The sequence below is a fragment of the Stegostoma tigrinum genome, chromosome 38 (genome assembly GCF_030684315.1).
Source record: "Stegostoma tigrinum isolate sSteTig4 chromosome 38, sSteTig4.hap1, whole genome shotgun sequence".
In the NCBI taxonomy this organism is placed as follows: Eukaryota; Metazoa; Chordata; class Chondrichthyes; order Orectolobiformes; family Stegostomatidae; genus Stegostoma; species Stegostoma tigrinum.
In genome coordinates, this window is record NC_081391.1 from 26,391,658 (window position 1) to 26,419,409 (window position 27,752).

At 52.0% G+C, this 27,752-nt stretch overlaps 1 protein-coding gene across 2 annotated transcripts; it reads right to left on the reverse strand.

Annotated features, from left to right (window-relative positions):
• On the reverse strand, positions 1 to 27,752 carry LOC125447041 (pleckstrin homology domain-containing family A member 7-like). 2 transcript variants are annotated; one of them, XM_059640652.1, is made up of 11 exons: positions 27,705 to 27,752; positions 26,635 to 26,715; positions 24,535 to 24,684; positions 23,470 to 23,568; positions 21,408 to 21,516; positions 20,685 to 20,812; positions 20,279 to 20,461; positions 12,803 to 12,958; positions 10,087 to 10,341; positions 8,967 to 9,097; positions 1 to 5,574 (listed from the first exon to the last, which is right to left on the reverse strand). In XM_059640652.1, the coding sequence occupies exons 1-11, from the start codon at positions 27,723 to 27,725 to the stop codon at positions 5,571 to 5,573; spliced, it is 1,317 nt and encodes a 438-aa protein (XP_059496635.1). In that variant the 5' UTR covers positions 27,726 to 27,752; the 3' UTR covers positions 1 to 5,570. The 2 variants fall into 2 exon arrangements, with proteins under 2 accessions (XP_059496635.1, XP_059496636.1); XM_059640653.1 differs by lacking the exon at positions 24,535 to 24,684.

Sequence of the window (27,752 nt, forward strand, 5' to 3'; positions counted from 1 at the left end):
AAAAGTTTAATAAACTCTTAGACTCAGTAAAAGTAACAGTTCAAATAAGTAATGCTGAAAGAGTTTGGGTTGGGTCAGTGCTGTTGAATAGTTTGATGATTTCTTTATTATAAGGGCTTCACTGTACTCTAAATGGTTCTAATTTCCATGAGACCAAACACAGAAAGCATGAAGCAGATAGTCAGTAATGGCCAAGACTGGACCCTTTCTAACAAACTATTATGAGCATTCCAATCACATGACTGCATTCCCATCGCACCAGGTTTTCCATCAATCTGTTCTCAAGATGACAGAAAGTAAGGGATGAGCCTGGATGAACAACCCATCACAGAACCCAGGGTTACCCGTCCTGCACAGAAGGTGAAGTCCATCCCACCTTCCTTTCACTGTCAGTGGGGCTTCTCCACTTGATGTGCCCCAACAGGAAAAGAGGAAGCTGTACATTGGGTTGTGTGATTGGGCCTGACCAGTGGAACAGAGTGGCCTTACTCCTTCCTCCATGCTGTGCAGTGTGAGGTGCCCAGGGTCACCACTGGCAGGCAGGCTGTTTACTGTTTGTGATGTGATCGAGGTGTTTCTTTCCACTATAACATCGAACACAAACCTTAACATTCACCTCTGACCCAATAGAGTGGTGGCTGTTCCATTTAAATGAAACCAAGTAATTTTTAAAAGCACCTGAGGAATTTATTAGACAGTTTCTCTGCAGAGCCTTCACTCCCACCTGCTTCGAGCCCTCATGTTATCCACTGCCATCCTTCTCCCTAGAAACCAAATATCACAGTCACTCCTTCCTACTAGATTCTGTGATTCTGACTCTTCCAATTCATACATCACCTCCTGTCCCCCACCCCCAAAGGCCAGTTCCCCGTTCTCCGTCACTCACTTTCTACTCCTTGCCAGTTAGCACTCCCTCTCAATCTGCTCTCACCCCATTAATCACCTTTACCTCCCAATCACACCTTCACCACACTCCCGCTCAGTAAACCCCTCTCTCCCTGTCACTTACCCCCCTCTCCCTGTCACTTACACCCTCTCAGTTCTCAGGAAGAGTCACCGGACCTGAAATGTTAACTCTGTTTTCTCCTTCACAGATGCTGCCAGACCTGCTGAGCTTTTCCAGCAACTTTGTTTTTGTTCCTGATTTACAGCATCCGTAGTTATTTTAGTTCTCCCTATCACCTTGGATCTCATTACCTAGATGTCTAATCTGTTAATGTCCAAACCTACACTAACCCCAGTGATCTAAAGCAGAAAAGGTTTTCCACAGATCATCACTCCATTATCCCAAGGTACAAACTGTACTCTCCCTTGACCATCCTGGCTCCTCTGATTGGCCCCTGCACACCCAGCCTCTGTCACTATGAAGGTGAAACGAACCATGTGCACTGTGCCTCTTGTCTGGAACGATATCCTTCATCATCAAGTCAACACAGCGTGGAGCTGGAGGAACACAGCATCAGAGGAGCAGGAAAGTCAATGTTTCAGGTCGGGGAGAGGGGAGGGAGCTGGGAAGGTGATAGCTGTTGTATGTAGGGGGTAGTGGAGATCGGTCGGTGGGAAGGGAAGGGCGGATAGGTGGGAGAGAAGATGGACAGGCTGTGTCAGGCCAAGGAGGTGGAGATGTGAGGGAGGGTTGGACTGGGATGAGGCTGGGGTTGGAGAGATTTTGAAACTGGTGAATTCTATGTTCAGGCCATTGGGCTTTAGACTTCTGAGGTGGAATATGAGGTGTTGTTCTTTGAGTTTGCTTGTAGCATAATTGTGACACTGGAGGAGGCCCAGGATGAACGTGTCACCAAGGGAGTGGGAGGAGAAGTTAAAATGGTTGGCAGTCAGAAGCTGGTGTTGATTATAGCGCAGATACACCAGGAATCGGTCACCGAGTCTGCGCTTGCTCTCACTGATATACAGGAGGGCACGTCAGGAACAATGGATACAGTCGACCAGTTTGGAGGATGTACAGGTGACCCCCTGTTAGATTTGGCAAGTTTGTCTTGGGCCTTGGGGCGAAGTGAGGGGGAGGTGTCAGGAAAGGTGTAGCAACTCCTGCTGTTGCAGGGAAAGGTGCCGGATGTGATGGGGTTGGTGGGGAGTGTGGATGAGGGAGTCAGGGGGACAGCAAGCCCTACAGAAGGCAGATGGGGTGGGGAAGGACTATCTAAAGAGAAATTAGGGAATCAAAGCTGGCATCATCAGCAAGGATCATGCCCCAAGAAAATACACTTTTCAAAAATTTGCTGATTCAGTTCAACTCCATTTGGAATCTCTACCTTCAGCACCTGCCATCAACTTCCTGATTCACTTCCTTCCACACTGTTCTTCGCGGGAATGTTGCTCATCTCTCAGTTTGTAACTTTGCAGCTTTCCAGATGCATTCCTGAGTTTCACTTCTGGATGATAAAGACTACTTCAGTGTTCCTGGACAGAAGCTATACATAATGATTCTCCTTCATAATTCACACCTTCGTTATACAACTCTCCTATGCATTGTCCCATTATCATCTCCCTGTTCCATGCACCCTCATCACTTTGTCCTTTAGTCTTTTCTCTGTACCTCTGCACACAGCCCCATTTCAATCATCATCCATTCCATCCTGAATACCTCCATTGAACCTGCCTCCACTACTCTTCCAGACTTGAACCATTCACCTCACATTTGTTCTTTTGCAAAACACTTTAAATTTTACATTAGGGAACAGTTTCTCCCATCTATTTTCAATTCAGACTCCATTTTTTAAAATCTTCTATCAAATCTCCTCTCCAATCTTTCCTTTGACTGAAGTTTCTCATCCTTCTCAAGTATTCTCATCAATATATTTTAGTCTCTCCAATGCATTCACATCTTTCCTAAAAGCTGTGCTGCTGAGAACAATACACAGTGCTTCAGCGTGGGTCTAACCAATATCCTATAAAATTCATCATAACTTGTCTGCCCTTGCACTCTGTGCTCTACCTAATGAAACCTACAGTACAGTATGCTTTATTAACAGCTCTCTAAACCTGTCCTGTCCACTTTATGTAGCTATACACCCAGATCTCTCTGCTCCTGAACACCCTGAAGAACTGTACCCTTTTTTTCTACTGTCTCTCCATACTCTTTGTACCAGTGCATCAGCTCACACTTCTCCACATTGAACTTCATCTGCCAACTGCCTGCCCACTCCACCAACTTATTAATGTCCTCATGAAGTGTTACACTGTCCATCGTTCAGTTTACAAGTCTCCCAAGTTTTGTGTCATCCACACACTTTGAAATTGTCCCTTGCACATTTATATATTTGTAATATATTAATCATTCATATACATTGAGAAAAGTAAGAGTCTCAGTACTACAAAACTTCCTCTAGCCTGAAAAATACCCATTCACCATTGATCTCTATTTCCTGTCACTCAGCGAGTTTGTTTCCACATGATTACTGGCCCTTTGATACCATAGCCTACCAACTTCCTCTCAAGCTGTTGTGTGCCACTGCATCATACATATTTTGAATTCTATCTACACATCAATAGCATTGTCTTCACCAAGCTTCTCTGTTATCTCTTCAAATAATTCCAATAAATCAGTTGGACCCCATTTTCACTTAACAAAACCATGCTGGCTTTTCTGAAATAACTCACATTTTTCCTTCCGCTTATTAATTGTAGCCTGAGTAATTGTTCCTACCAGGTTGTCATCACTGGAGTTAAACTGACTGGTTTGGAATTGCTACCATTATCCTTACAACCTTTTAGAACAGGGCCGCAACATTTGTAATTCTCCAATTCTCCGACACCGCGCCCAAGTCAGAGAACAGTGAAAGATCATGACCAGTGACTGCAATTCCACTCCCACTTCCTTCAATATCCGCTGTGTATCCATTAGCCCATCCTTACCAATTTTAAACATTTCTAATGACTGAGTTTCCTCTGTCTTCCCTCTGTCTTGTCCACATATTTACTTAATAACTTTTCAATTTCATTTCTTCCAGTTCTGACGAAGATCATGCTCTTGAAATATTCAGTCAGGCTTTAAATCAGTTCATTCCTTGCTTCCGGTTAGTCTCCAGTGAATTATCTCCTGAATATCTCAAATTCCACTTTAGGCAACTTATGAAGTTTAGCAAATTAATTTGAGCCGAATCTGGGCAGTTCAGCACAGAGTGTTCAGGGTCCATTGGGGGTGGTTGGGGAAGGGACAGGATGGGGTAGTTGGAGGGAGAGTTGTGACGAGGCAAAACCTGACCCCCAGCTGCTATTAGCTAAGGGGAGCCTCAACACACAGACTGGGCAGAGGTGAAATGTCAATGGGTGACCAGAGCAAGGGGTCAGTGCAGCATTGAACCTGTCCCCTGTAGTAAGCCATTGCTTGCCAGGGAGCTCGGGATGTGACAATAAGGACCAGATGAACTCACCCAGTCAACATTTAAAAAAGGATTTTTTTGGAACCAGAAACTAACATCATGAATTGACAGAGTATTAAAAACTCCTCACTCCCTCCCATCTCATGAACACCAGCACCAAACAGAGGCCTCGTTGCCAGAACCTTCCCTTTGATCAGGTTGGTTGGTGCTGGATCTGTCAACAATGCCTAAGATTAGAAAGTGATTGTTAATGATCGTGAATAGAGACTCTCAGGATCCAATGGGATGATTTGGTCTTCCTTCAGCTTCACTGATATTAAACCAACAGCAACAATGAGTGAGTGAAGTAGATTATTTTGAATCACAGCTGACTGTGTCCTCCCATTCGGTCAAGTTATTGAAGGCAGTTGGGTAACACACCATGACCCCAAATCGCAAATAGAGGCTCCAGTCTGGTGATCCAATTACTTTGTTAATGTCAGTTCAGCAGCAGAGAGTGAACATGAATGAAGTGTGGTTCTCCTGGTGCGTTCACTCTGAGACACAGTTTATTAACTCTCCTCAATCAGCTACTTTTTGCTCAGGCTCAAACTCATGTAATCTTCAACAGCAGTGAATTGAATGTCATTGAGAGTTAGGGTTGTACAACCCGGGCTGGCCCCATCTGCTCCATATGGTGATCCAGGTGACTGGTGCATTTCCATTCTCCCAGTTTGGGATCTTTGTGCTGCACTGTTAACCCTGGATTATGGAGGCCACTGCAGACACTTGGCCCTTGTTGACTACTGATTGGGTCAGAAGTCACACGGCACCAGGTTACTGTCCAACAGGTTAATTTGAAACCAGAAACTCTCAGAGTGGTGCTCCTTCATCACACTTCACCCGATGAAGCAGCAGCGCTCCAAAAGCTTATGATTTCAAATGAACCTGTTGGACTATAATAACTTGGTGTTGTGTGATTTCTGACCTTGTCCAGCCCAGTCAATACTGGCACTTCCACATCACGATTTCTGATTGGTACTTTCTCCTTGATTATTTTGGCCTGAACGGAGGTTGACTGAATCTTCATAATATCCTGAGTGTTGACTGGCTGCCTCTGTGTGATGTTCTAAATTAAAAGTGCGCCCATGTTGTTGCCGCTTTGATTGACACTTGGTTTTCTCAGACTGTCCTGGGTCCTGGGGACTGTCTGACTCCTCCTCTTTTTCATGGAACTCAGCTAAAGCTTTAGCTGAAAAGCAAATAAAGGAAACAAATCACATTTCACATGGATCATTGAATCTGAAATCAGACAATAACAAGATATCCATCTTTCCACCTGCATCACTCCATCATCACTCCATAAAACACCCAACGTCACCCTGTCCTACATCACCACAACATGCGGGGACGGGGCTGGCGCGGGGACGGGGCTGGCGCGGGGCGGATGTTTTTGCAGACAGCCAGCAGAGATAAATACCAAATGACCTTGTTCTGAATGAACCGTTTCTCTGATTTTCTGTCTCTGTCAAACATTACAGATCGAGTTCAGGCTTTTCTTTGACTTGGTGATATTTGAAATCAGTTTTTTGTTATTGTCCACTACGTGCTGTTGCTTCTGTGTATCTAACCCCCGTGAGCTGGCTGTGAACAGGGAGTGTTTGATGGGGACAGTGTAGAGGGAGCTTTACTCTGTATCTAACCCCGTGCTGTCCCTGTCCCTGGGAGTGTTAGATGGGGACAGTGTAGAGGGAGCTTTACTCTGTATCTAACCCCGTGCTGTCCCTGTCCCTGGGAGTGTTAGATGGGGACAGTGTAGAGGGAGCTTTACTCTGTATCTAACCCCGTGCTGTCCCTGTCCCTGGGAGTGTTAGATGGGGACAGTGTAGAGGAGCTTTACTCTGTATCTAACCCCGTGCTGTCCCTGTCCCTGGGAGTGTTTGATGGGGACAGTGTAGAGAGAGCTTTACTCTGTATCTAACCCCGTGCTGTCCCTGTCCCTGGGAGTGTTAGATGGGGACAGTGTAGAGGAGCTTTACTCTGTATCTAACCCCGTGCTGTCCCTGTCCCTGGGAGTGTTAGATGGGGACAGTGTAGAGAGAGCTTTACTCTATATCTAACCCCGTGCTGTCCCTGTCCCTGGGAGTGTTAGATGGGGACAGTGTAGAGAGAGCTTTACTCTGTATTCAAACAGATGTCAGAGATTTGTTTTCAGTTTAAAATTGTAAAGGGAGCTTCAAACCTGTATCTAACCCCGTATTTTATCGCCACTGGAATGTTCGATAGGGACGGTGCAGAAAAGGCTTTACTTTCAGTTTAAAGGAGTAGAGGTTCTGCTCCATATTCCAGCCCATGTTGTCCCTGCCCTGAGAATGAGAGACTGGGACAGTGTAGAAAGAGCTTTACTTTCTGTTTGACCCTGTGCTGTCCCTGTCTTTGATGGAGACTATGTCCAGGGAGATTTGCTTCCAGTTTAAAAGAGAGCTGGGGCCGGCATGGGGAGAATGATGGCGGGGTAAGAAGCAGATTGCCAGGAGCTAGTGAATGTGGGAATTTGTCCCGCTGATTTCACCTGCCAGGGCTTTGCTGTGCTGTGACACTTCAGTGGCGAGACTGTAAGAGAGATTAATTATCCAATCCCTCTCTCTCTCTCCCAGTGGCATGGCTCGATCTGCAGGGGCCCAGTTCCCAGCTACACTAGGACTAAAATTAAACAGAAATACGTGTTTACTTGATGTGAACTCATGTGCAGCGAGGCCAGAGACCCAGCTCTGTGATACCACAGCAAATGAGAAGAGTCTGAACTCATTCATTTTAACTGAACCCCAAAATAACAGGGACACAGACCCCCCGAGCCCCAGAATAACAGGGGCACAGACCCCCGAGCCCCAGAATAACAGGGGCACAGACACCCGAGCCCCAGAATAACAGGGGCACAGACCCCCGAGCCCCAGAATAACAGGGACACAGCGGCCCGAGACCCAGAATAACAGGGACACAGACCCCTGAACCCCAGAATAACAGGGACACAACCCCCTGAACCCCAGAATAACAGGGACACAGCCCCGTGAACCCCAGAATAACAGGGACACAGCCCCATGAACCCCAGAATAACAGGGCCACAGCTCCCTGAACCCCAGAATAACAGGGACACAGACCGCCCGAAGCCCGGAAGAATAGGGAGTGATCTGGGAGTGCAGTGGCTCACGGGGACAGTCAACGAAGGCTGGAAATCCAAGATAATAAAATGTGAGGCTGGATGAACACAGCAGGCCAAGCAGCATCTCAGGAGCACAAAAGCTGACGTTTCGGGCCTAGGCCCTTCATCAGAGAGGGGGATGGGGAGAGGGAACTGGAATAAATAGGGAGAGAGGGGGAGGCGGACCGAAGATGGAGAGTAAAGAAGATAGGTGGAGAGAGTATAGGTGGGGAGGTAGGGAGGGGATAGGTCAGTCCAGGGAAGACGGACAGGTCAAGGAGGTGGGATGAGGTTAGTAGGTAGATGGGGGTGCGGCTTGGGGTGGGAGGAAGGGATGGGTGAGAGGAAGAACCGGTTAGGGAGGCAGAGACAGGTTGGACCAGTCCAACCTGTCTCTGCCTCCCTAACCGGTTCTTCCTCTCACCCATCCCTTCCTCCCACCCCAAGCCGCACCCCCATCTACCTACTAACCTCATCCCACCTCCTTGACCTGTCCGTCTTCCCTGGACTGACCTATCCCCTCCCTACCTCCCCACCTATACTCTCTCCACCTATCTTCTTTACTCTCCATCTTCGGTCCGCCTCCCCCTCTCTCCCTATTTATTCCAGTTCCCTCTCCCCATCCCCCTCTCTGATGAAGGGCCTAGGCCCGAAACGTCAGCTTTTGTGCTCCTGAGATGCTGCTTGGCCTGCTGTGTTCATCCAGCCTCACATTTTATTATCTTGGAATTCTCCAGCATCTGCAGTTCCCATTATCTCGAAGGCTGGAAATCCCTCTGTTAGTTGTGAATGACAAGAGACCTTTAGCGTTTGGAGCCTGGGGCAGCAGTGACACGGGGGAGGGGGAGGGGCGCGAATTTGGGAGTTTGGGGATTTGCGGGTCTGAGGTGGGAATAGAGCTGGCTTCTGAGACACAGGGCCATTGTGCAGTTAGTCACTGGGTGAATCTGAAAGGGGGAGGTTACGATGGTGCCATTCAGAGTGTGTGTCCCTTGAGGCCAGACTAACGTTCCATCAGAGATCAGACTGCGATGAAACCAAGAGAAGCAAAGCTGGCAGCCAGTCTGAAACACTGAAATTTATCAAAAACCCTATTTTATGAGACAGGTGGTTGTGACCAGGAATTCCAGACTGTCCCTCTCACTATCCATAGTCCTGACTCATGAAACTCAATCAGTGTCTTCCACTTCATCCGAACATATTGAGCAGACAGTAGCTAAAAATTTCAACACCATCAATCATCAGTTAAACAGCTGATATCATCATAACAGACCCTGAACCAGTCTTATAGAAAACTGCATGTTAACGACAAAAAACAGAGATTCAATAGTAATTTCTGAAAGCTTTCTGGGGAAGCAGCAGGGAGTGAGATTATCAAAGAGCTTGGAGAATCCCAATGGGTCAAAAGGCCTCTTTGGGTCCTGTCTGCTTCTGAGATTCCTCACCTGGTGTTTGCAATCATGGTCTTGATTTTCTGTGATGTTCTTTCCTTCTCCTGCAGTTGCTCTGGGCTAAGGGGAGTCTCAGGATTCACATCAATATATCGGGAGGTGATGACCACTGTACTGGGCTTACACTGAAAGGAAATTACCTCGTTATTAACTTGTACTAACGTGTAGTTATAAAAGGTGAAAGAACTCATTGCTGCTGAATTTTAAATCAGTCATGTACGTGACACAGATACATCCTTGTTATGTTTAGGGGAACACAGCAAGAATGAGGAGTTGAGTTCAGGAAAGGACTGGAGGATAAAAACCTACCTGGTTCACCAATGCCCTAAGGGTGGGAAGCTGCCATTCTTACCTGGTCTGGCCTACATGTGACTCCAGACCCACAGCAATGTGGTTGACTCTGAACTGCCCTCTGGGCAATTAGGGATGGGCAATGTATGCTGACCTGAGGTGGGCATTTAGCACCACCTAATATGACCAAGCCAGACCATTCAGGTCTGCCCTCAGTCTCAGTAACAATACCAGTCAGATCAATGTAACTGGGACCTCATAGCTATCCTGCAATAACCTACATCTTGTTTAAGACCACAGTCCCTACATAACAGAGTCCCAGGTGGTTTTTGCCTTTCAACAGTAGGACCAACTGCATCTTGTCAACTCAAACCAGAAGAGGCTGGAAGCAACAGATCTACGGAACAGCTCCTCCACCATGGGATCACCCTGTGATAGCACTTGGACACACCCACACCATATCCATTCCCACCCACACTCTTCCTCTGCCTCCCAGCTCCACCCAGATCCTCCATCTCTTTCTCACAATCACCAATTCTCTCTCCCACCCATTTTCCCCCTCCTACAGTTCCCTTGTGGCTAGGGCTCTAATCTTTATGAAATAACTTTTCAAATGTTCTGTGGCATACTCCTCACTCTGTGCTTAATCATGGCATCTGCTGCTCTGTTCCTGAGATACTCAAATACCAGGGGTCCGGTGTCATCACACTGCAACCACCAGTCCCTAAATATGACCCTGTCCCTCTTCCTGGTCAGAGTACCTCACACGGAGGCAGAATCTTTGGAAGAACAGGAAGGAGCCTAATTGTCTGGACGTGCTCACCTCTTTTCTGACAATGCGATTGTTTTTTTGGGCCTGGCTTTCAGCTGTCGCTCTTGGTGATGACAATGTCGTTATCAATTTACTTGATGTGGTCACATTTGTAGTTTCAGGTGTCTCTGATGCAGTTGTTGGTTTGATGAGACTATTTGGTGTGTATCCAGGTCTGGTTCGAGAGGGCACCACATCAGCAGTCACTGGTCTATTGGCCAGGAGGCTCACGGAGTTCAGCTTCGATGTCCTTGGAGAGGTTCCTCTCTGACAAGTCAATAAACATGGTCTGAATGAAAACTCAACGTTACTCACTGTTCACCTTCACCTTCAAACAACTGAATAACCTTACTCGGGTTCTTCCATACCCAATTGTAAAACGCATATAAAAGCACAATACCGTGGATGCTGGAAGTCAGAAACAAACACAGAATGCTACAGGAGCTCAGCAAACCCAACAGGCTCTGTGGAGAGAAGCGGAGTTAATGCCTCAAGTCTCGTTCAAATCTTCTTCAGAACTGCTCAGCAAATGACTTGGTTTTATCCCTTTATGTCTCCATCTCAATAAATATATAGAGTAGTTCAATTCTGTAAAGTCTTTCCATATAGAACATTCCAGCACAGTACAGGCCCTTCGGCCCTCGATGTTGTGCCAACCTGTCATACCGATCTCAAACCCATCTAACCTACACTATTCCATGTACGTCCATATGCTTGTCCAATGACGACTTAAATGTACCTAAAGTTGGCGAATCTACTACCGTTGCAGGCAAAGCGTTCCATTCCCTTACTACTCTCTGAGTAAAGAAACTACCTCTGACATCTGTCCTATATTTTTCACCCCTCAATTTAAAGCTATGCCCCCTCATGCTTGCTGTCACCATCCTAGGAAAAAGGCTCTCCCTATCCACCCTGTCTAATCCTCTGATTATTTGATATGGTTCAATTAAGTCACCTCTCAACCTTCATCTCACTAATGAAAACAGCCTCAAGTCCCTCAGCCTTTCCTCGTAAGACCTTCCCTCCATACCAGGCAACATCCTAGTAAATCTCCTCTGCACCCTTTCCAAAGCTTCCACATCCTTCTTATAATGCGGTGACCAGAACTGTACGCAATACTCCAAGTGCGGCCACACCAGAGTTTTGTACAGCAGCAACATGACCTCTTGGTTCCGGAACTCGATCCCTCTATTAATAAAAACTAAAACACTGTATGCCTTCTTAACAGCCCAGTCAACCTGGGTGGCAACTTTCAAGGATCTGTGTATATGGACACTGAGATCTCTCTGCTCATCTACACTAATAAGAATCTTACCACGATGTTGAATTGATCTGTTACTTTCACCTCCGTGCTTATTTCTTTGGACAGGAGTTCTCTCTCTCTTCTCCACGTATCCTTTCATCCTATCTCTAATACTGAGTCTCCACCTGGACCCCCTCCTGCTGGCCTCTTAACTGCCCTTGATCTCTTCATTGTCAACTACCTTCATTTTTCTGCCCCCTTACCCAATCTAACCTGTTCCTCTCTGGACTTCCTGCACTCTGTTCTGTCGGGTCTATGCCTGACTATTATCAAACCTGTGGACAAAACTTGCTGTTGTCACCTAGTGAACTCTAGTTTGTAGAGGCTAAGCAACAAGTCACAGACAGTTCCTGTTATCTCCACCTCGACTGTAATGCATCACTAAACATCAAGTTATTATTTCCTGGACTGTCACCGACCTCATCTCCTCCAGACATCTTCCCTCCACATCTTCCCATCTCATGCGGTGTGTTTCTGATGAAGAGTTACCAGACTCAAAATTTTAACTCTACTTCGTTTCCACTGATGCTGTCACACCTGAAGAGTTTTGCCATCAATTTCTGCTTCTGTTGTGGATATCCAGCATTCGTGCTTCTTTGTTTTATGTCAGTCTGTTTCTACCTTCTCCCAAAATCCACAAACAGCACTGACACACCTAACATCTCAGCCTTTTTCTGCCCTACTGAACTTAATTCTCTATATCTTGTCTGTATTTGCACCCCACCTCTTCTTTTTTACCCTCTCCCCACTTATATTCAGATTTCTCCTGATGCTTTACATTAGGTCCATGCATCCCAGTTTCCTAGCTCAACTGAATTTTCTTGAGCACGTACAATCCCTTGAAATGTTCATCCCCTGTTGGAATGGTCTGACAGTTCTCCAGAAGAAAATGCAGTTCTGAAGAAGAGTTACACCAGACTCGAAACATGAAACACTGTTTCTCTCTCCACTGCCACTGCTGAAGTTTCTCCAGCACATTGTGTTTGTTGTAAAACATACACGAGCCATTTCCGTGAACAAGTTTCTCTACGTCAGTCTGGTGAAACATAAACCATTAAAAACAACCCCAGGACTTTCCAAACACGGGGAGAAATTATTGACCACTCCACAGCAGCTCCAGTTACAGAGTGATAGAGATGGGAAGGTGAACTAAGCAGATCAGCTGACATGGATTCCAGTTCAAAGACTGAACAGTATAAAACTGATTAAACATCAGTCACTGCCAGCAGGAAGAATGTCACACGCTGGGGAATCCTTTGCCTGCGCTGTTACTCACTAACTATCCCAAACTGGTTTGTTTTCTCAAATTTACTGAAGAGATTTATATCTGAGACAAATGGAGTTTGACCTGCTCAGTTCAGAGAGGTGTCCATGTCACTGTGATGCTCCTCTGAGGGAGGGTGTTTTAACCCAGGGCATGCTCACCATTACAGGGGACACAGCCACACGCTGTTGGGACAGAGCGCCAGTACTGCGCCTCTCCTGAAGATGTGCTTCCTGGTGTCTCTTCATTCTCTCCATCTGCTCCTCTGCACTCATCTTCCCTTTCCTATTTGGGCCAACAGTTCGTGTACGTTGTCCCTGGAGACACAGAGACACAACAATAACAGAATATTCTGTCTGAGGCTTGCTGCTCTCTCTATCTCATCGATTCTCCAAACGTTCATTGTGTTCCTGAATGGAGTCTCCTTGGGAAGACGCAGCTAACTCCCCCACACACTACACCCCACACAAACCCCGCGCACACACACACAAACCCCACCCCGTGCACATACACAACCCCCCCCACACACACACACTATACACCCCACACAACCCCCCCGACACACACTATACACCCCACACAACCCCCCCGACACACACTATACACCCCACACAAACCCCGTGCACACTCACACAAACCCCACACCGTGCACATACACAACCCACCCCACACACACACACACTATACACCTCACACAAACCCCCCGACACACACACTACACCCCACACAAACCCCGCGCACACACACACTACACCCCACACAAACCCCGCGCACACACACACTACACCCCACACAAACCCCGCGCACACACACACAAACCCCACCCCGTGCACATACACAACCCACCCCACACACACACACACTATACACCTCACACAACCCCCCCGACACACACACTACACCCCACACAAACCCCGCGCACACACACACACACTACACCCCACACAAACCCCGCGCACACACACACACACTACACCCCACACAAACCCCGCGCACACACACACACACTACACCCCACACAAACCCCGCGCATACACACACACAAACCCCACCCTGTGCACACACACAACCCCCCCCACACACACACACACTATATACCCCACACAACCCCCCCAACACACACTATACACCCCACACAAACCCCACCCTGTGCACACACACAACCCCCCCCACACACACACACTATACACCCCACACAACCCCCCCTGACACACACTTTTCACCCCTCACAAACCCCGTGCACACTCACACAAACCCCACCCTGTGCACACACACAACACCCCCCACACACACACTATACACCTCACACAAACCCCGCGCACACACACATGATACACCCCACACAACCCGCCCCCCACACACACTATACACCCCACACAAACCCCACCCCGTGCACACACACAACCCCCCAACACACACACTATACACCCCACACAAACCCTGCGCACACTCACACAAACTCCACCCCGTGCACACACACTACCCCCCCAACACACACACTATACACCCCACACAAACCCTGCGCACACACACACACTATACACCCCACACAACCCCCCCCCACACACACTATACACCCCACACAAACCCTGCGCACACTCACACAAACCCCACCCCGTGCACACACACAACGCCCCCAACACACACACTATACACCCCACACAAAATCCACGCCCACACACACACGCACACTATACCCCACACAAACCCCGCGCCCACATACACACACACAACACCCCACACAAACCCTGCGCCCACACACACACACACACAACATCCCACACAAACCCTCTGCCCACCCACACACACACACACACAAACACACAAACCCTGCGCCCACACACACACAGACACACAATACACCCCACACAAACCCTGCGCCCACACACACACAGACAGTACACCCCACACAAACCCTGCACCCACACACACACACACACAACAGCCCACACAAACCCTGCGCCCACACACACACAACAGCCCACACAAACCCTGCGCCCACACACACACAACAGCCCACACAAACCCTGCGCCCGCACACACACTACAGCCCACACACACACTACAGCCCGCACAAACCCTGCACACACACACACAACACCCCACACAAACCTTGCGCCCACACACACACTACAGCCCACACAAACCCTGCGCCCACACACACACACACACAACAGCCCACACAAACCCTGCACACGCACACACACCTCAGCCCACACACAAACCCTGCGCCCGCACACACACTACACCCCACACAAACCGTGCGCCCACACACACACTACACCCCACACAAACCCCGCGCCCACATGCGCTATACACACCACACAAACCCCGTGCCCACACGCGCTATACACCCCACACTAACCCTGTGCCCACACACACACTACACCCCACACAAACCCTGCGCCCACACACACACACACACAACACCCCACACAACCCCGCGCCCACACACACACACACACACACACACACACACACACACACACACACACACAACACCTCACACAAACCCCGTGCCCACACGCACTATACACTCCACACAAACGCCGCGCCCACACATACTATACACCCCACACAAACGCTGCGCCCACACACACTATACACCCCACACAAACCCTGCACCCACACATACTATACACCCCACACAAACCCTGCGCCCACACACACACTACACCCCACACAAACCCTGCACCCACACATACTATACACCCCACACAAACCCTGCGCCCACACACACACGACACCCCACACAAACCCTGCGCCCACACACACTACACCCCACACAAACCCTGCGCCCACACACACACGACACCCCACACAAACCCTGCGCCCACACACACACTACACCCCACACAAACCCTGCGCCCACACACACTACACCCCACACAAACCCTGCGCCCACACACACACACACACACACACACACACACACAACACCCCACACAACCCCGCGCCCACACACACACACAACACCCCACACAACCCCGCGCCCACACACACTCACACTACACCCCACACAAACGCCGTGCCCACACACGCACACACTACACCCTACACAAACCCCGCGCCCACATGCGCTATACACACCACACAAACCCCGTGCCCACACACACTATACACCCCACACAAACCCTGCGCCCACACACACTATACACCGCACACAAACCCTGCGCCCACACACACTATTCACCCCACACAAACCCTGCGCCCACACACACTATACACCCCACACAAACCCTGCGCCCACACACACTATACACCCCACACAAACCCTGCGCCCACACACACTATACACCCCACACAAACCCTGCGCCCACACACACTACACACCCCACACAAACCCTGAGCCCACACGCGCTATACACCCCACACAAACCCCACGCCCACATGCGCTATACACCCCACACAAACCCTGCGTCCACACACACACACAACACCCCACACAACCCCGCGCCCACACACACTCACACTACACCCCACACAAACGCCGCACCCACACACTCACACACTACACCCCACACAAACCCCGCGCCCACACGCGCTATACACACCACACAAACCCCGTGCCCACACGCGCTATACACCCTACACTACCCTGCAGCCACACACACTATACACCCCACACAAACCCTGCGCCCACACACACACAAAACACCCCACACAACCCCGCGCCCACACACTCTCACACTACACCCCACACAAACGCCGCGCCCACACACTCACACATTACACCCCACACAAACCCCGCGCCCACACGCGCTATACACACCACACAAACCCCGTGCCCACACGCGCTATACACCCCACACAAACCCTGCGCCCAAACACACTATACACCCCACACAAACCCTGCGCCCACACACACTATACACCCCACACAAACCCTGCACCCACACACACTATACACCCCACACAAACCCTGCGCCCACACACACTACACCCCACACAAACCCTGCGCCCACACACACACTACACCCCACACAAACCCTGCGCCCACACACACACACCCAACACAAAACCTGCGCCCACACACGCTATACACCCCACACAAACCCTGCGCCCACACACACTATACACCCCATACAAACCCCGCACCCACACACACTCAAAAACACACTACACCCCACACAAACGCCGCGCCCACACACTCACACACTACACCCTACACAAACCCCGCGCCCACATGCGCTATACACCCCACACAAACCCTGCGCCCACACACTATACACCCCACACAAACCCTGCGCCCACACACACTATACACCGCACACAAACCCTGCGCCCACACACACTATACACCCCACACAAACCCTGCGCCCACACACACTATACACCCCACACAAACCCTGCGCCCACACACACTATACACCCCACACAAACCCTGCGCCCACACACACTATACACCCCACACAAACCCTGCGCCCACACACACTACACACCCCACACAAACCCTGAGCCCACACGCGCTATACACCCCACACAAACCCCACGCCCACATGCGCTATACACCCCACACAAACCCTGCGTCCACACACACACACAACACCCCACACAACCCCGCGCCCACACACACTCACACTACACCCCACACAAACGCCGCACCCACACACTCACACACTACACCCCACACAAACCCCGCGCCCACACGCGCTATACACACCACACAAACCCCGTGCCCACACGCGCTATACACCCTACACTACCCTGCAGCCACACTCACTATACACCCCACACAAACCCTGCGCCCACACACACTATACACCCCACACAAACCCTGCACCCACACACACTATACACCCCACACAAACCCTGCGCCCACACACACTATACACCCCACACAAACCCTGCGCCCAAACACACACTACACCCCACACAAACCCTGCGCCCACATACACTACACACCCCACACAAACCCTGAGCCCACACGCGCTATACACCCCACACAAACCCCACGCCCACATGCGCTATACACCCCACACAAACCCTGCGTCCACACACACGCACAACACCCCACACAACCCCGCGCCCACACACACTCACACTACACCCCACACAAACGCCGCACCCACACACTCACACACTACACCCCACACAAACCCCGCGCCCACACGCGCTATACACACCACACAAACCCCGTGCCCACACGCGCTATACACCCTACACTACCCTGCAGCCACACACACTATACACCCCACACAAACCCTGCGCCCACACACACACAAAACACCCCACACAACCCCGCGCCCACACTCTCACACTACACCCCACACAAACGCCGCGCCCACACACTCACACATTACACCCCACACAAACCCCGCGCCCACACGCGCTATACACACCACACAAACCCCGTGCCCACACGCGCTATACACCCCACACAAACCCTGCGCCCAAACACACTATACACCCCACACAAACCCTGCGCCCACACACACTATACACCCCACACAAACCCTGCACCCACACACACTATACACCCCACACAAACCCTGCGCCCACACACACACTACACCCCACACAAACCCTGCGCCCACACACACACTACACCCCACACAAACCCTGCGCCCACACACACACACCCAACACAAAACCTGCGCCCACACACGCTATACACCCCACACAAACCCTGCGCCCACACACACTATACACCCCATACAAACCCCGCGCCCACACACACTCAAAAACACACTACACCCCACACAAACCCTGCGCGCACACACACTCAAAAACACACAACACCCGACACAAGCCCTGCACCCACACACACTATACACCCACACAAACGCCATGCCCACACACACTATACACCCCACACAAACCCTGTGCCGACACACACTATACACCCCACACAAACCCTGCGCCCACACACACTATACACCCCACACAAACCCTGCGCCCACACACACACTATACACCCAACACAAGCCCCGCGCCCACACACTCTCACACTATACCCCACACAAACGCCGCGCCCACACACACTATACACCCCACACAAACACCGCGCCCACACACACTATACACCCCACACAAACCCTGCACCCACAAACGCTATACACCCGACACAAACCCTGCGCCCACACACACTATACGCCCCACACACACACCACACCCCACAAAAACCCTGCGCCCACACACACACTACACCCCACACAAACCCTGCGCCCACACACACACTACACCCCACACAAACCCTGCGCCCTCACGCGCTATACACCCCACACAAACCCTGCGCCCACACACACTATACACCCCATACAAACCCCGCGCCCACACACACTCAAAAACACACAACACCCCACACAAGCCCTGCGCCCACACACACTATACACCCCACACAAACGCCGTGCCCACACACACTATACACCCCACACAAACCCTGTGCCCACACACACTATACACCCCACACTAACCCTGCGCCCACACACACACTATACACCCCACACAAGCCCCGCGCCCACACACTCTCACACTATACCCCACACAAACGCCGCGCCCACACACACTATACACCCCACACAAACGCCGCGCCCACACACACTATACACCCCACACAAACCCTGCACCCACACACGCTATACACCCGACACAAACCCTGCGCCCACACACACTATACGCCCCACACACACACTACACCCCACAAAAACCCTGCGCCCACACACACACTACACCCCACACAAACCCTGCGCCCACACACACACTACACCCCACACAAACCCTGCGCCCTCACGCGCTATACACCCCACACAAACCCTGCGCCCACACACACACACACACAAACCCTGCGCCCACACACACTATACACCCCACACAAACCCTGCGCCCACACACACTATACGCCCCACACACACACTACACCCCACAAAAACCCTGCGCCCACACACACACTACACCCCACACAAACCCTGCGCCCACACACACACTACACCCCACACAAACCCTGCGCCCACACACACTATACACCCCACACAAACCCTGCGCCCACACACACTACACCCCACACAAACCCTGCGCCCACACACACTATACACCTCACACAAACCCCGCGCCCACACACACTGTACACCCCACACAAACCCTGCGCCCACACACACTATACACCCCACACAAACCCTGCGCCCACACACACTACACCCCACACAAAACCCCCCACACACGCACACTCGAAGAATCCAAGGGAAAAGTTCAGGAAGTTTAAATTTCCAGTTCCCCTGCTCCCTGGGCCCTTTAGAAAGCCTCTTGGTTTTGTAGTTACTGCATTGTCTTGTATAGTTATTCAGGGAAATATCTCAAATAACGCCTGGGCAAGGGACCCCTCAATCACTCACACCGACCCCTGCTCCCCAATATGTCTCCCTTCCATCTCCCACATCTCCATCTTTATCCCCTCCTTATCTCCTCTCAGCCCCACAACACCCCCACCTCAATCCTCGCAATCGGATTCGCTGGCCTTGACAGCAGGTGGGGCTAGTGAGCCCACTGCAGGGAGGTTAATTCCCACTGGGCCCTGATTCCCCATGCAAGTGACCAGGGGGTGGGGGCAGGTGCTGTTCTACCCCACCGACTTCTGTTGGGCTCTGGGAGCACAATCCAATGGAATGTGAGAGAGGGGTTTGGGATCCGGGGAAAGGTACCTTGTAGCTTCCATTTGAGGCTGGATCATGTTGAATGTCCGTATTAGTCTCTCTGTGTTTCTGTTTCTGTTCCCTCTGGGATGGGTGATGTCCTGCAGCAGGCTCACTGTATTCAGAATTGTTACACAGAGCATAATCCACCTCTCGGGGCAACGGGGGCCTCTGAGGGACATCAGCCACTGCCTGCAGGGTAAGGCACAAACATAGAGAAATGGAATCCAGCTTCCCACAATATCCTCAATAAACAGCCTTTCCCCCCACTCTCTTCATATCACCAAAGCAGCTTCTTTCTATGTCCCTCAGCCTACTCAGCTCAAGCAGGGAAACCCTGTTTCCTGTTGTTGCTCATGTCCAATAATCCGCAGTGAGGCGATGATTCACACTGTCATTCGTTTGGTTCACTCACCTGGCCGTGGGGAGGCGACTGCCTACACATTGGAGCTGGCAGTGGGGGTAACAGAGCCGCGGTTTGTGGAGACACTCGGAGCAGCTCAGGCGACAGATCCCAGGCAGCGGGAGCTGTCAGTAACATCACTGCCAAGGAAAGGGTAAACACAGAGAAATGGCTTCAAACAGGAGAAATACAAACATTGTTCCCACAGCTTTCAACACAGCCCACAGTCACACGAGATGAAGAGGCACAGGACCCTGGGATGTGTTGGGCAGTCAGGGCTAAGGAAACTCACACCATGGATTCTGTACAGTCAGGATCCCAGTGCTATAGGTTCTACAACAAAATGGATGCCATGACTGATAAATTCTTTAGGAAATTATAACAATACATATAGATTCTACAGGGTGTGACTATGACTACGTATCAAGGTGAACATTCGTGTGGGACCTCATACCCCAGTGAGGGTCAGTGTGTGAGTATGAGACCCTGTACCTCAGTGAGGGTCAGAGTGTGTGTGTGAGAGTGTGTGTGTGAGAGACAGTGTACCCCAGTCAGAGTCAGGCTGTGTGAAAGTAAGCCACTGACGTGTACTTGGGGGTGTATCACAGAGAATCTATTACAGCGACGGTCAGAGTCTGGACTGGTCAGTATCCTGGTGTCTGGTCGCCATGTCAGACTGGGTCTGGGTCCGTCTGTGGTTGAGGGGGTCAATACTCAGTGTTGGCACCTTCTTACCTGACTGTGGGTTTGACTCGATTGCAGCTTGGAATCTCTTCCTGTTGCTGCTGAGTCCTGAAAAGACATCATCGATCATCCAGAGGTCCCGCTGTGCCTCTCCTTGTTCCTGATTGATTAAAAACAATTCGAATCGCTGAAGTTACTTCACCAAATAACCAATCATCAGAGAGGACAGCCAAACTCTCCAGCCTGATCCTCAGGTAACAAGGTTTGGAGCTGGATGAACACAGCAGGCCAAGCAGCATCAGAGGAGCAGGAAAGCTGACGTTTTGGGCCTGGTGCGCGCGTGTGTGTGTGTGTGTGTGTGTGTGTGTGTGTGAGTGTATGTGTGTGTATGTGTGTGTGTGAGAGAGAAGGTGAGTGAGAGTGAGAATGTGAGAGTGTGAGTCAGAGTGAGAATGTGAGAGTGGGAGTGTGTGAGTGAGAATGTGTGAGTGAGAGTGAGAATGAATGAGTGAGAGTGTGAGTGTGAGCCAGAGTGAGTGGGAGGGTGGGTGTGAGTCAGAGTGAGGGTGTGATAGTGTGGGGGAGGGTGTGAGAGTGAGTGAGGGGGGTGATAGTGCGGGGGTGGGTGTGAGGGTGAGTGAGGGGGTGAGTGAGGGGGTGAGTGAGGGGGTGATAGTGCGGGGGTGAGTGTGAGAGTGAGTGAGGGGGTGAGTGTGAGGGTGAGTGTGAGGGTGAGTGAGGGGGTGAGTGAGGGGGTGAGTGAGGGGGTGGGTGTGAGGGTGAGTGAGGGGGTGAGTGAGGGGGTGAGTGAGGGGGTGGGTGTGAGGGTGAGTGAGGGGGTGAGTGAGGGGGTGAGTGAGGGGGTGGGTGTGAGGGTGAGTGAGGGGGTGAGTGAGGGGGTGGGTGTGAGGGTGGGTGTGAGGGTGAGTGAGGGGGTGAGTGAGGGGGTGAGTGAGGGGGTGAGTGAGGGGGTGGGTGTGAGGGTGGGTGTGAGGGTGAGTGAGGGGGTGAGTGAGGGGGTGGGTGTGAGAGTGAGTGAGGGGGTGAGTGAGGGGGTGAGTGAGGGGGTGAGTGAGGGGGTGAGTGAGGGGGTGGGTGTGAGAGTGAGTGTGAGGGTGAGTGAGGGGGTGAGTGAGGGGGTGGGTGTGAGAGTGAGTGAGGGGGTGAGTGAGGGGGTGGGTGTGAGAGTGAGTGAGGGGGTGAGTGAGGGGGTGAGTGAGGGGGTGAGTGAGGGGGTGAGTGAGGGGGTGGGTGTGAGAGTGAGTGTGAGGGTGAGTGAGGGGGTGAGTGAGGGGGTGAGTGAGGGGGTGAGTGTGAGAGTGAGTGAGGGGGTGAGTGAGGGGGTGAGTGTGAGGGTGGGTGTGAGGGTGAGTGAGGGGGTGAGTGAGGGGGTGGGTGTGAGAGTGAGTGAGGGGGTGAGTGAGGGGGTGAGTGAGGGGGTGATAGTGCGGGGGTGAGTGTGAGAGTGAGTGAGGGGGTGAGTGAGGGGGTGAGTGTGAGGGTGAGTGCGGGGGTGGGTGTGAGGGTGAGTGAGGGGGTGAGTGAGGGGGTGAGTGAGGGGGTGAGTGTGAGGGTGAGTGAGGGGGTGAGTGAGGGGGGTGAGTGAGGGGGTGGGTGTGAGGGTGAGTGAGGGGGTGTGTGTGAGGGTGAGTGAGGGGGTGAGTGAGGGGGTGATAGTGAGGGGGTGAGTGAGGGGGTGATAGTGAGGGGGTGTGTGAGGGGGTGATAGTGAGGGGGTGTGTGTGAGGGTGTGTGTGAGGGTGAGTGAGGGGGTGAGTGTGAGAGTGAGTGAGGGGGTGAGTGTGAGAGTGAGTGAGGGGGTGATAGTGCGCGGGTGATAGTGAGGGGGTGATAGTGAGGGGGTGATAGTGCGAGGGTGGCTGTGAGGGTCTCAGTGAATGAGGGGGACGTGGTTCAGCCTATTTGAGTTGCAGTGAGATTATGGGGGTGATCGAGCGGTGGTTTGTATGGAGGGAGCAACAGGCCGAGGAGTGAAGGGAAGGAGGGTGTGAGCCTCAGGATGTAAATTCCGGGGGCGCGGTTGTGGGGACAGGGCGGTGAGACTGGAGCAGGCCGTGATGATAAAGTGAAAAGGCGCGTGTTCGCTGCGTACCTGTTGGCATGCACCTGTGCTGCCCTGCCTTGTATTGGCCCACAGTGTCTGCAGCTCAGTCTCCAGCAGCTTGTACTGACTCCAACATTGTTCCATCGCCTGTCTCAGAACAGACAGAAAGCTCAGTAACTATAACATCAGGACTGGGAGATGTCACACAGACTGAGCACCTCCTGACCCACTGAATGTCCTCCAATTGAGGAATGAGTCAGTAATGGGCCCCAGAATAAAGAGCCTCATGGGGGAGGGCTTTGTTACAGTTTGAGGGGAGCTGGGCAGGCATCTGCGCTTACTGGGGTGTCTTACCTCTGTTTGACTCACCAGTGTCTCAGGGAGGGGACGGGCATGTCAGGTCCTGGTCCCAGTCTCTGTCTGTCTTTCCTCAGCCTGAGCTTCCTGCCAGCGAGAGGGAGACTCACATACTGACCCTCGGCTGTGTCTCCTGTCCTGGGTGGGAGAGGTAGGGGACAGACCGGGACCTCAGCCGCAGTGTCCTGACCCTCTCTGGGAGGGAGCACAGTGAAACAGGAGGAGGAGGCCCACACCGACTATAATCCCAGTTCCCAACAATAACCTGTGCATTCGGATTGGCCCTGGTTCCAGTCCTGCCTGGACAGTGAGCTGGAGAATAGGGCTCAGGCTACACATGGGGAATATTGTGCCCAGTTTCCAGCCCTAGGCTCTGCGCAGGGATCTCCTGTGGGGAGTAGTGTACACACTTGTACCTTTTGAGGTAAATGCTGAGAGTGGCACTGCCTGGAAAGACAGTCACAATTTCAGGTTGTGCTCCCAGTCGGATGCTGAGCTGATTGCTCCTAAAGAGTAATTTGCTGCATTCCTCAAGATGCTGAACCAATAACATTCCTCCTGGGCAAGAAATAAAATACAAACCCTCCCAGGAGCAGAGACACTGGGAGAGGTTTGGGTTTAAAATCTTAAAGTGAGACTAGCCTCGAGCAGAGGAGTGGGATTTGAACACAGCACCATCTCAGGCCGAGAGTGAGAGGCTCCAAGGCCCCTTCCTGACCTCTCCTTCAGAAGCTGGGTAACTCCTTGAGTGATTACCGTGGATAGGTCACAGAGTCTGGCTCGGATCTGGATCAGATCTTCCTGAAGAAGCTTCTGCTGCGATGTTAACTCCTGCACAATATCTGGCTGTCTCTCAAAGTCCACCATCTGGCAATGCATCTCCTCCCAAACACCTTCCAGTTTCTCCTGGAGATAGACCAACAGGGATCTCAGCAATGTTTCACACAGAGACTGAGGTAAAGCTGCACAAACTGAACTCAGCAATCTCCTCCCCTTCCACAGGCTCCCCGTCTCAAAGCCTCCCAGAGCCTCCCAACCACCTCCTCTGTCGCTCCCCCTCCCCCTCCCAGAGCCTCCCAACCACTTCCTCCTCCCCTCCCAGAGCCTCCCAACCACTCCCCCCACCTTCTCTGGGTCAGAGTGGGTCATCTGCAACTCTCCAATTCTTCGCCACTGCCCCTCAGCCCCTCGGTCCCTCAGACCCTCAACACTTCAGCCCCTCAGCCCCACAACCCCTCGGCCCCACAACCCCTCGGCCCCTCAACACCCCAGCCCCTCAACACCTCAGCCCCACAACCCCTCAGCCCCACAACCCCTCGGCCCCTCAATCCCCCAACCCCTTGGTCCCTCAACCCCTCGGTCCCTCGGACCCTCAACACCTCGGCCCCTTGGCCGCTCAGCCCCTCAACCCTGCAGCCCGTCGGCCCGTTGGCCCCTGAACACCTCAGCCCCATGCCCCCTCAGCCCCTCAACACGCAGCCCTCAGCCCCTCAGCCCCACAGCCCCTCAACCCCTCAGCCCCACAATCCCTCAGCCCCTCGGCCGCTGAACCCCTCAGCCCGTTAACCCCTCAACCCTTCTGTCCCTCGGCTCCTCGGCCCCACGCCCCCTCAGCACCTCAGTCCCTCGACCTCTTGGCCCCTCAGCTGAAGAAAATGATTACCTCTGTTTCTGTAATTGGAGCTCTCTCACTTCCCCCACTGCATCCCAAAACCAGCCCAGTTCGTCCCCTCCCCCCACTGCACCACACAACCAGCCCAGCTCTTCCCCCCCACCCACTGCATCCCAAAACCAGTCCAACCTGTCTCTGCCTCCCTAACCGGTTCTTCCTCTCACCCATCCCTTCCTCCCACCCCAAGCCGCACCCCCAGCTACCTACTAACCTCATCCCACCTCCTTGACCTGTCCGTCTTCCCTGGACTGACCTATCCCCTCCCTACCTCCCCACCTATACTCTCTCCACCTATCTTCTTTTCTCTCCATCTTCGGTCCGCCTCCCCCTCTCTCCCTATTTATTCCAGTTCCCTCCCCCCATCCCCCTCTCTGATGAAGGGTCTAGGCCCGAAACGTCAGCTTTTGTGCTCCTGAGATGCTGCTGGGCCTGTGTTCATCCAGCCTCACATTTTATTATCTTGGATTCTCCAGCATCTGCAGTTCCCATTATCATAGGTTTGGAAGGTGCTGCCTGAGGATTTTTGGTGAATTTCTGTCGTGTGCTGCGACTGAGCGTCAGTGGTGGGGGGACCGGGATGTTTGCGGATGTGCTGCCAATCAAGCGGCTGCTTTGTGATGGATGGCGTCGAGCTTCCTGACTGTTGTTGGGGCTGCCCCCATCCAGGCAAACGGGAGTATCCCATCACACTCCTGCCTTGTCGATGGTGGACAGGCTTTGAGGCTCTGCTTACCCATGTTCTCCGTCGCCCTGTAAATTGTCCCTGAAGGACCAGGTCCTTTTCCTTGTTGCACACGTGGACTATGAACACTCACTATTTACCCTCTCTCTTTCAGGAAGCTGCTGGGCAGCTGCTCAACTACCATCTTAACCCCAGCACCAAGGCAGTGACCTCCCCCCCCCACCCCCACCAGCCCACCCAGCACCGCCTTCCTAGCTACAGAAACAGCTGTTTCTTCTCCTCACGGCCTAGGGCCATAGTTTGCTCCTATTACATGTCAGTGCGTCTCAGTGACATCTTTCTGCGGGTCAAAGGAGCTGCTGGGCAGTTCCCAGGAACCAGTCAGTCGGAGCAGGTAAGGAGAATCCATAGGGCCAGATAAAGAGAGGAGACAGCAGGAAGGCGACTGAAGTGCGACAGAAGGAAGGCTCTATCTGGGAACTGGACCCTTATTGTCACAAACCTTCTCTGCTTGGAGCTGAGTTGCTTCATTGAGTAGTGCCTGGAGCATTCGATCCTGCCCACACAGCCTGGTCAACAGAAGCTGCAGACAGAAGGACAAACATCATCAGATACAACTCCATCAAATGTCAGAGCTCCCCAGTTAAACCTGTGATGTCCCCATTCTGGGAGTGTTTGATGGGGACAGTGTAGAGGGAGCTTTACTCTGTATCTAACCCCGTGCTGTCCGCATTCTGGGAGTGTTTGATGGGGACAGTGTAGAGAGAGCTTTACTCTGTATCTAACCCCGTGCTGTCCCCATTCTGGGAGGGTTTGATGGGAACGGTGTAGAGGGAGCTTTACTCTGTATCCAACCCCGTGCTGTCCCCATTCTGGGAGGGTTTGACGGGGATAGTGTAGAGGGAGCTTTACTCTATCTAACCCCATGCTGTCCCTGCCCCTTGGAGTGTTTGATGGGGACAGTGTAGAGGGAGCTTTACTCTGTATCTAACCCCGTGCTGTCCCTGTCCCTGGGAGGGTTTGATGGGGACAGTGTAGAGGGAGCTTTACTCTGTATCTAACCCCGTGTTGTTCCTGCCCCTGGGAGTGTTTGATGGGGACAGTGTAGAGGGAGCTTTACTCTGTATCTAACCCCGTGCTGTCCCTGTCCCTGGGAGTGTTTGATGGGGACAGTGTAGAGAGAGCTTTATTCTGTATCTAACCCCGTGCTGCCCCTGGGAGTGTTTGATGGGGACAGTGTAGAGGGGAGCTTTACTCTGCATCTAACCCTGTGCTGTCCCTGTCCCTGGGAGGGTTTGATGGGGACGGTGTAGAGGGAGCTTTACTCTGTATCTAACCCCGTGCTGTCCCCATTCTGGGAGTGTTTGATGGGGACAGTGTAGAGAGAGCTTTACTCTGTATCTAACCCTGTGCTGTCCCCAATCTGGGAGGGTTTGATGGGGACAGTGTAGCGGGAGCTTTACTCTGTATTTAACCCCGTGCTGTCCTTGTCCTGGAGTGTACCAACCCGTGAATAGTTTTTGCTCCTGAGGGCTTATTTGTGAAAGTCAGATCACTAAAACTATGGCTTACATCAACGTGTGTTTCTGTCATTTTGACTGTCTCCGCAGGATACTCGCG

Excerpts from the sequence above, each read along its gene's own strand:
- LOC125447041 (XM_059640652.1), bottom strand. The coding sequence starts at position 27,725 with ATGACAGAAACACACGTTGAT. Across the intron at positions 12,959-20,278 it reads CCTCAAATGGAAGCTACAAG|GGACAACGTACACGAACTGT; the intron begins GTACCTTTCCCC and ends CTGTGTCTCCAG. Across the intron at positions 9,098-10,086 it reads ATCGCATTGTCAGAAAAGAG|TGTAAGCCCAGTACAGTGGT; the intron begins GTGAGCACGTCC and ends ATTTCCTTTCAG.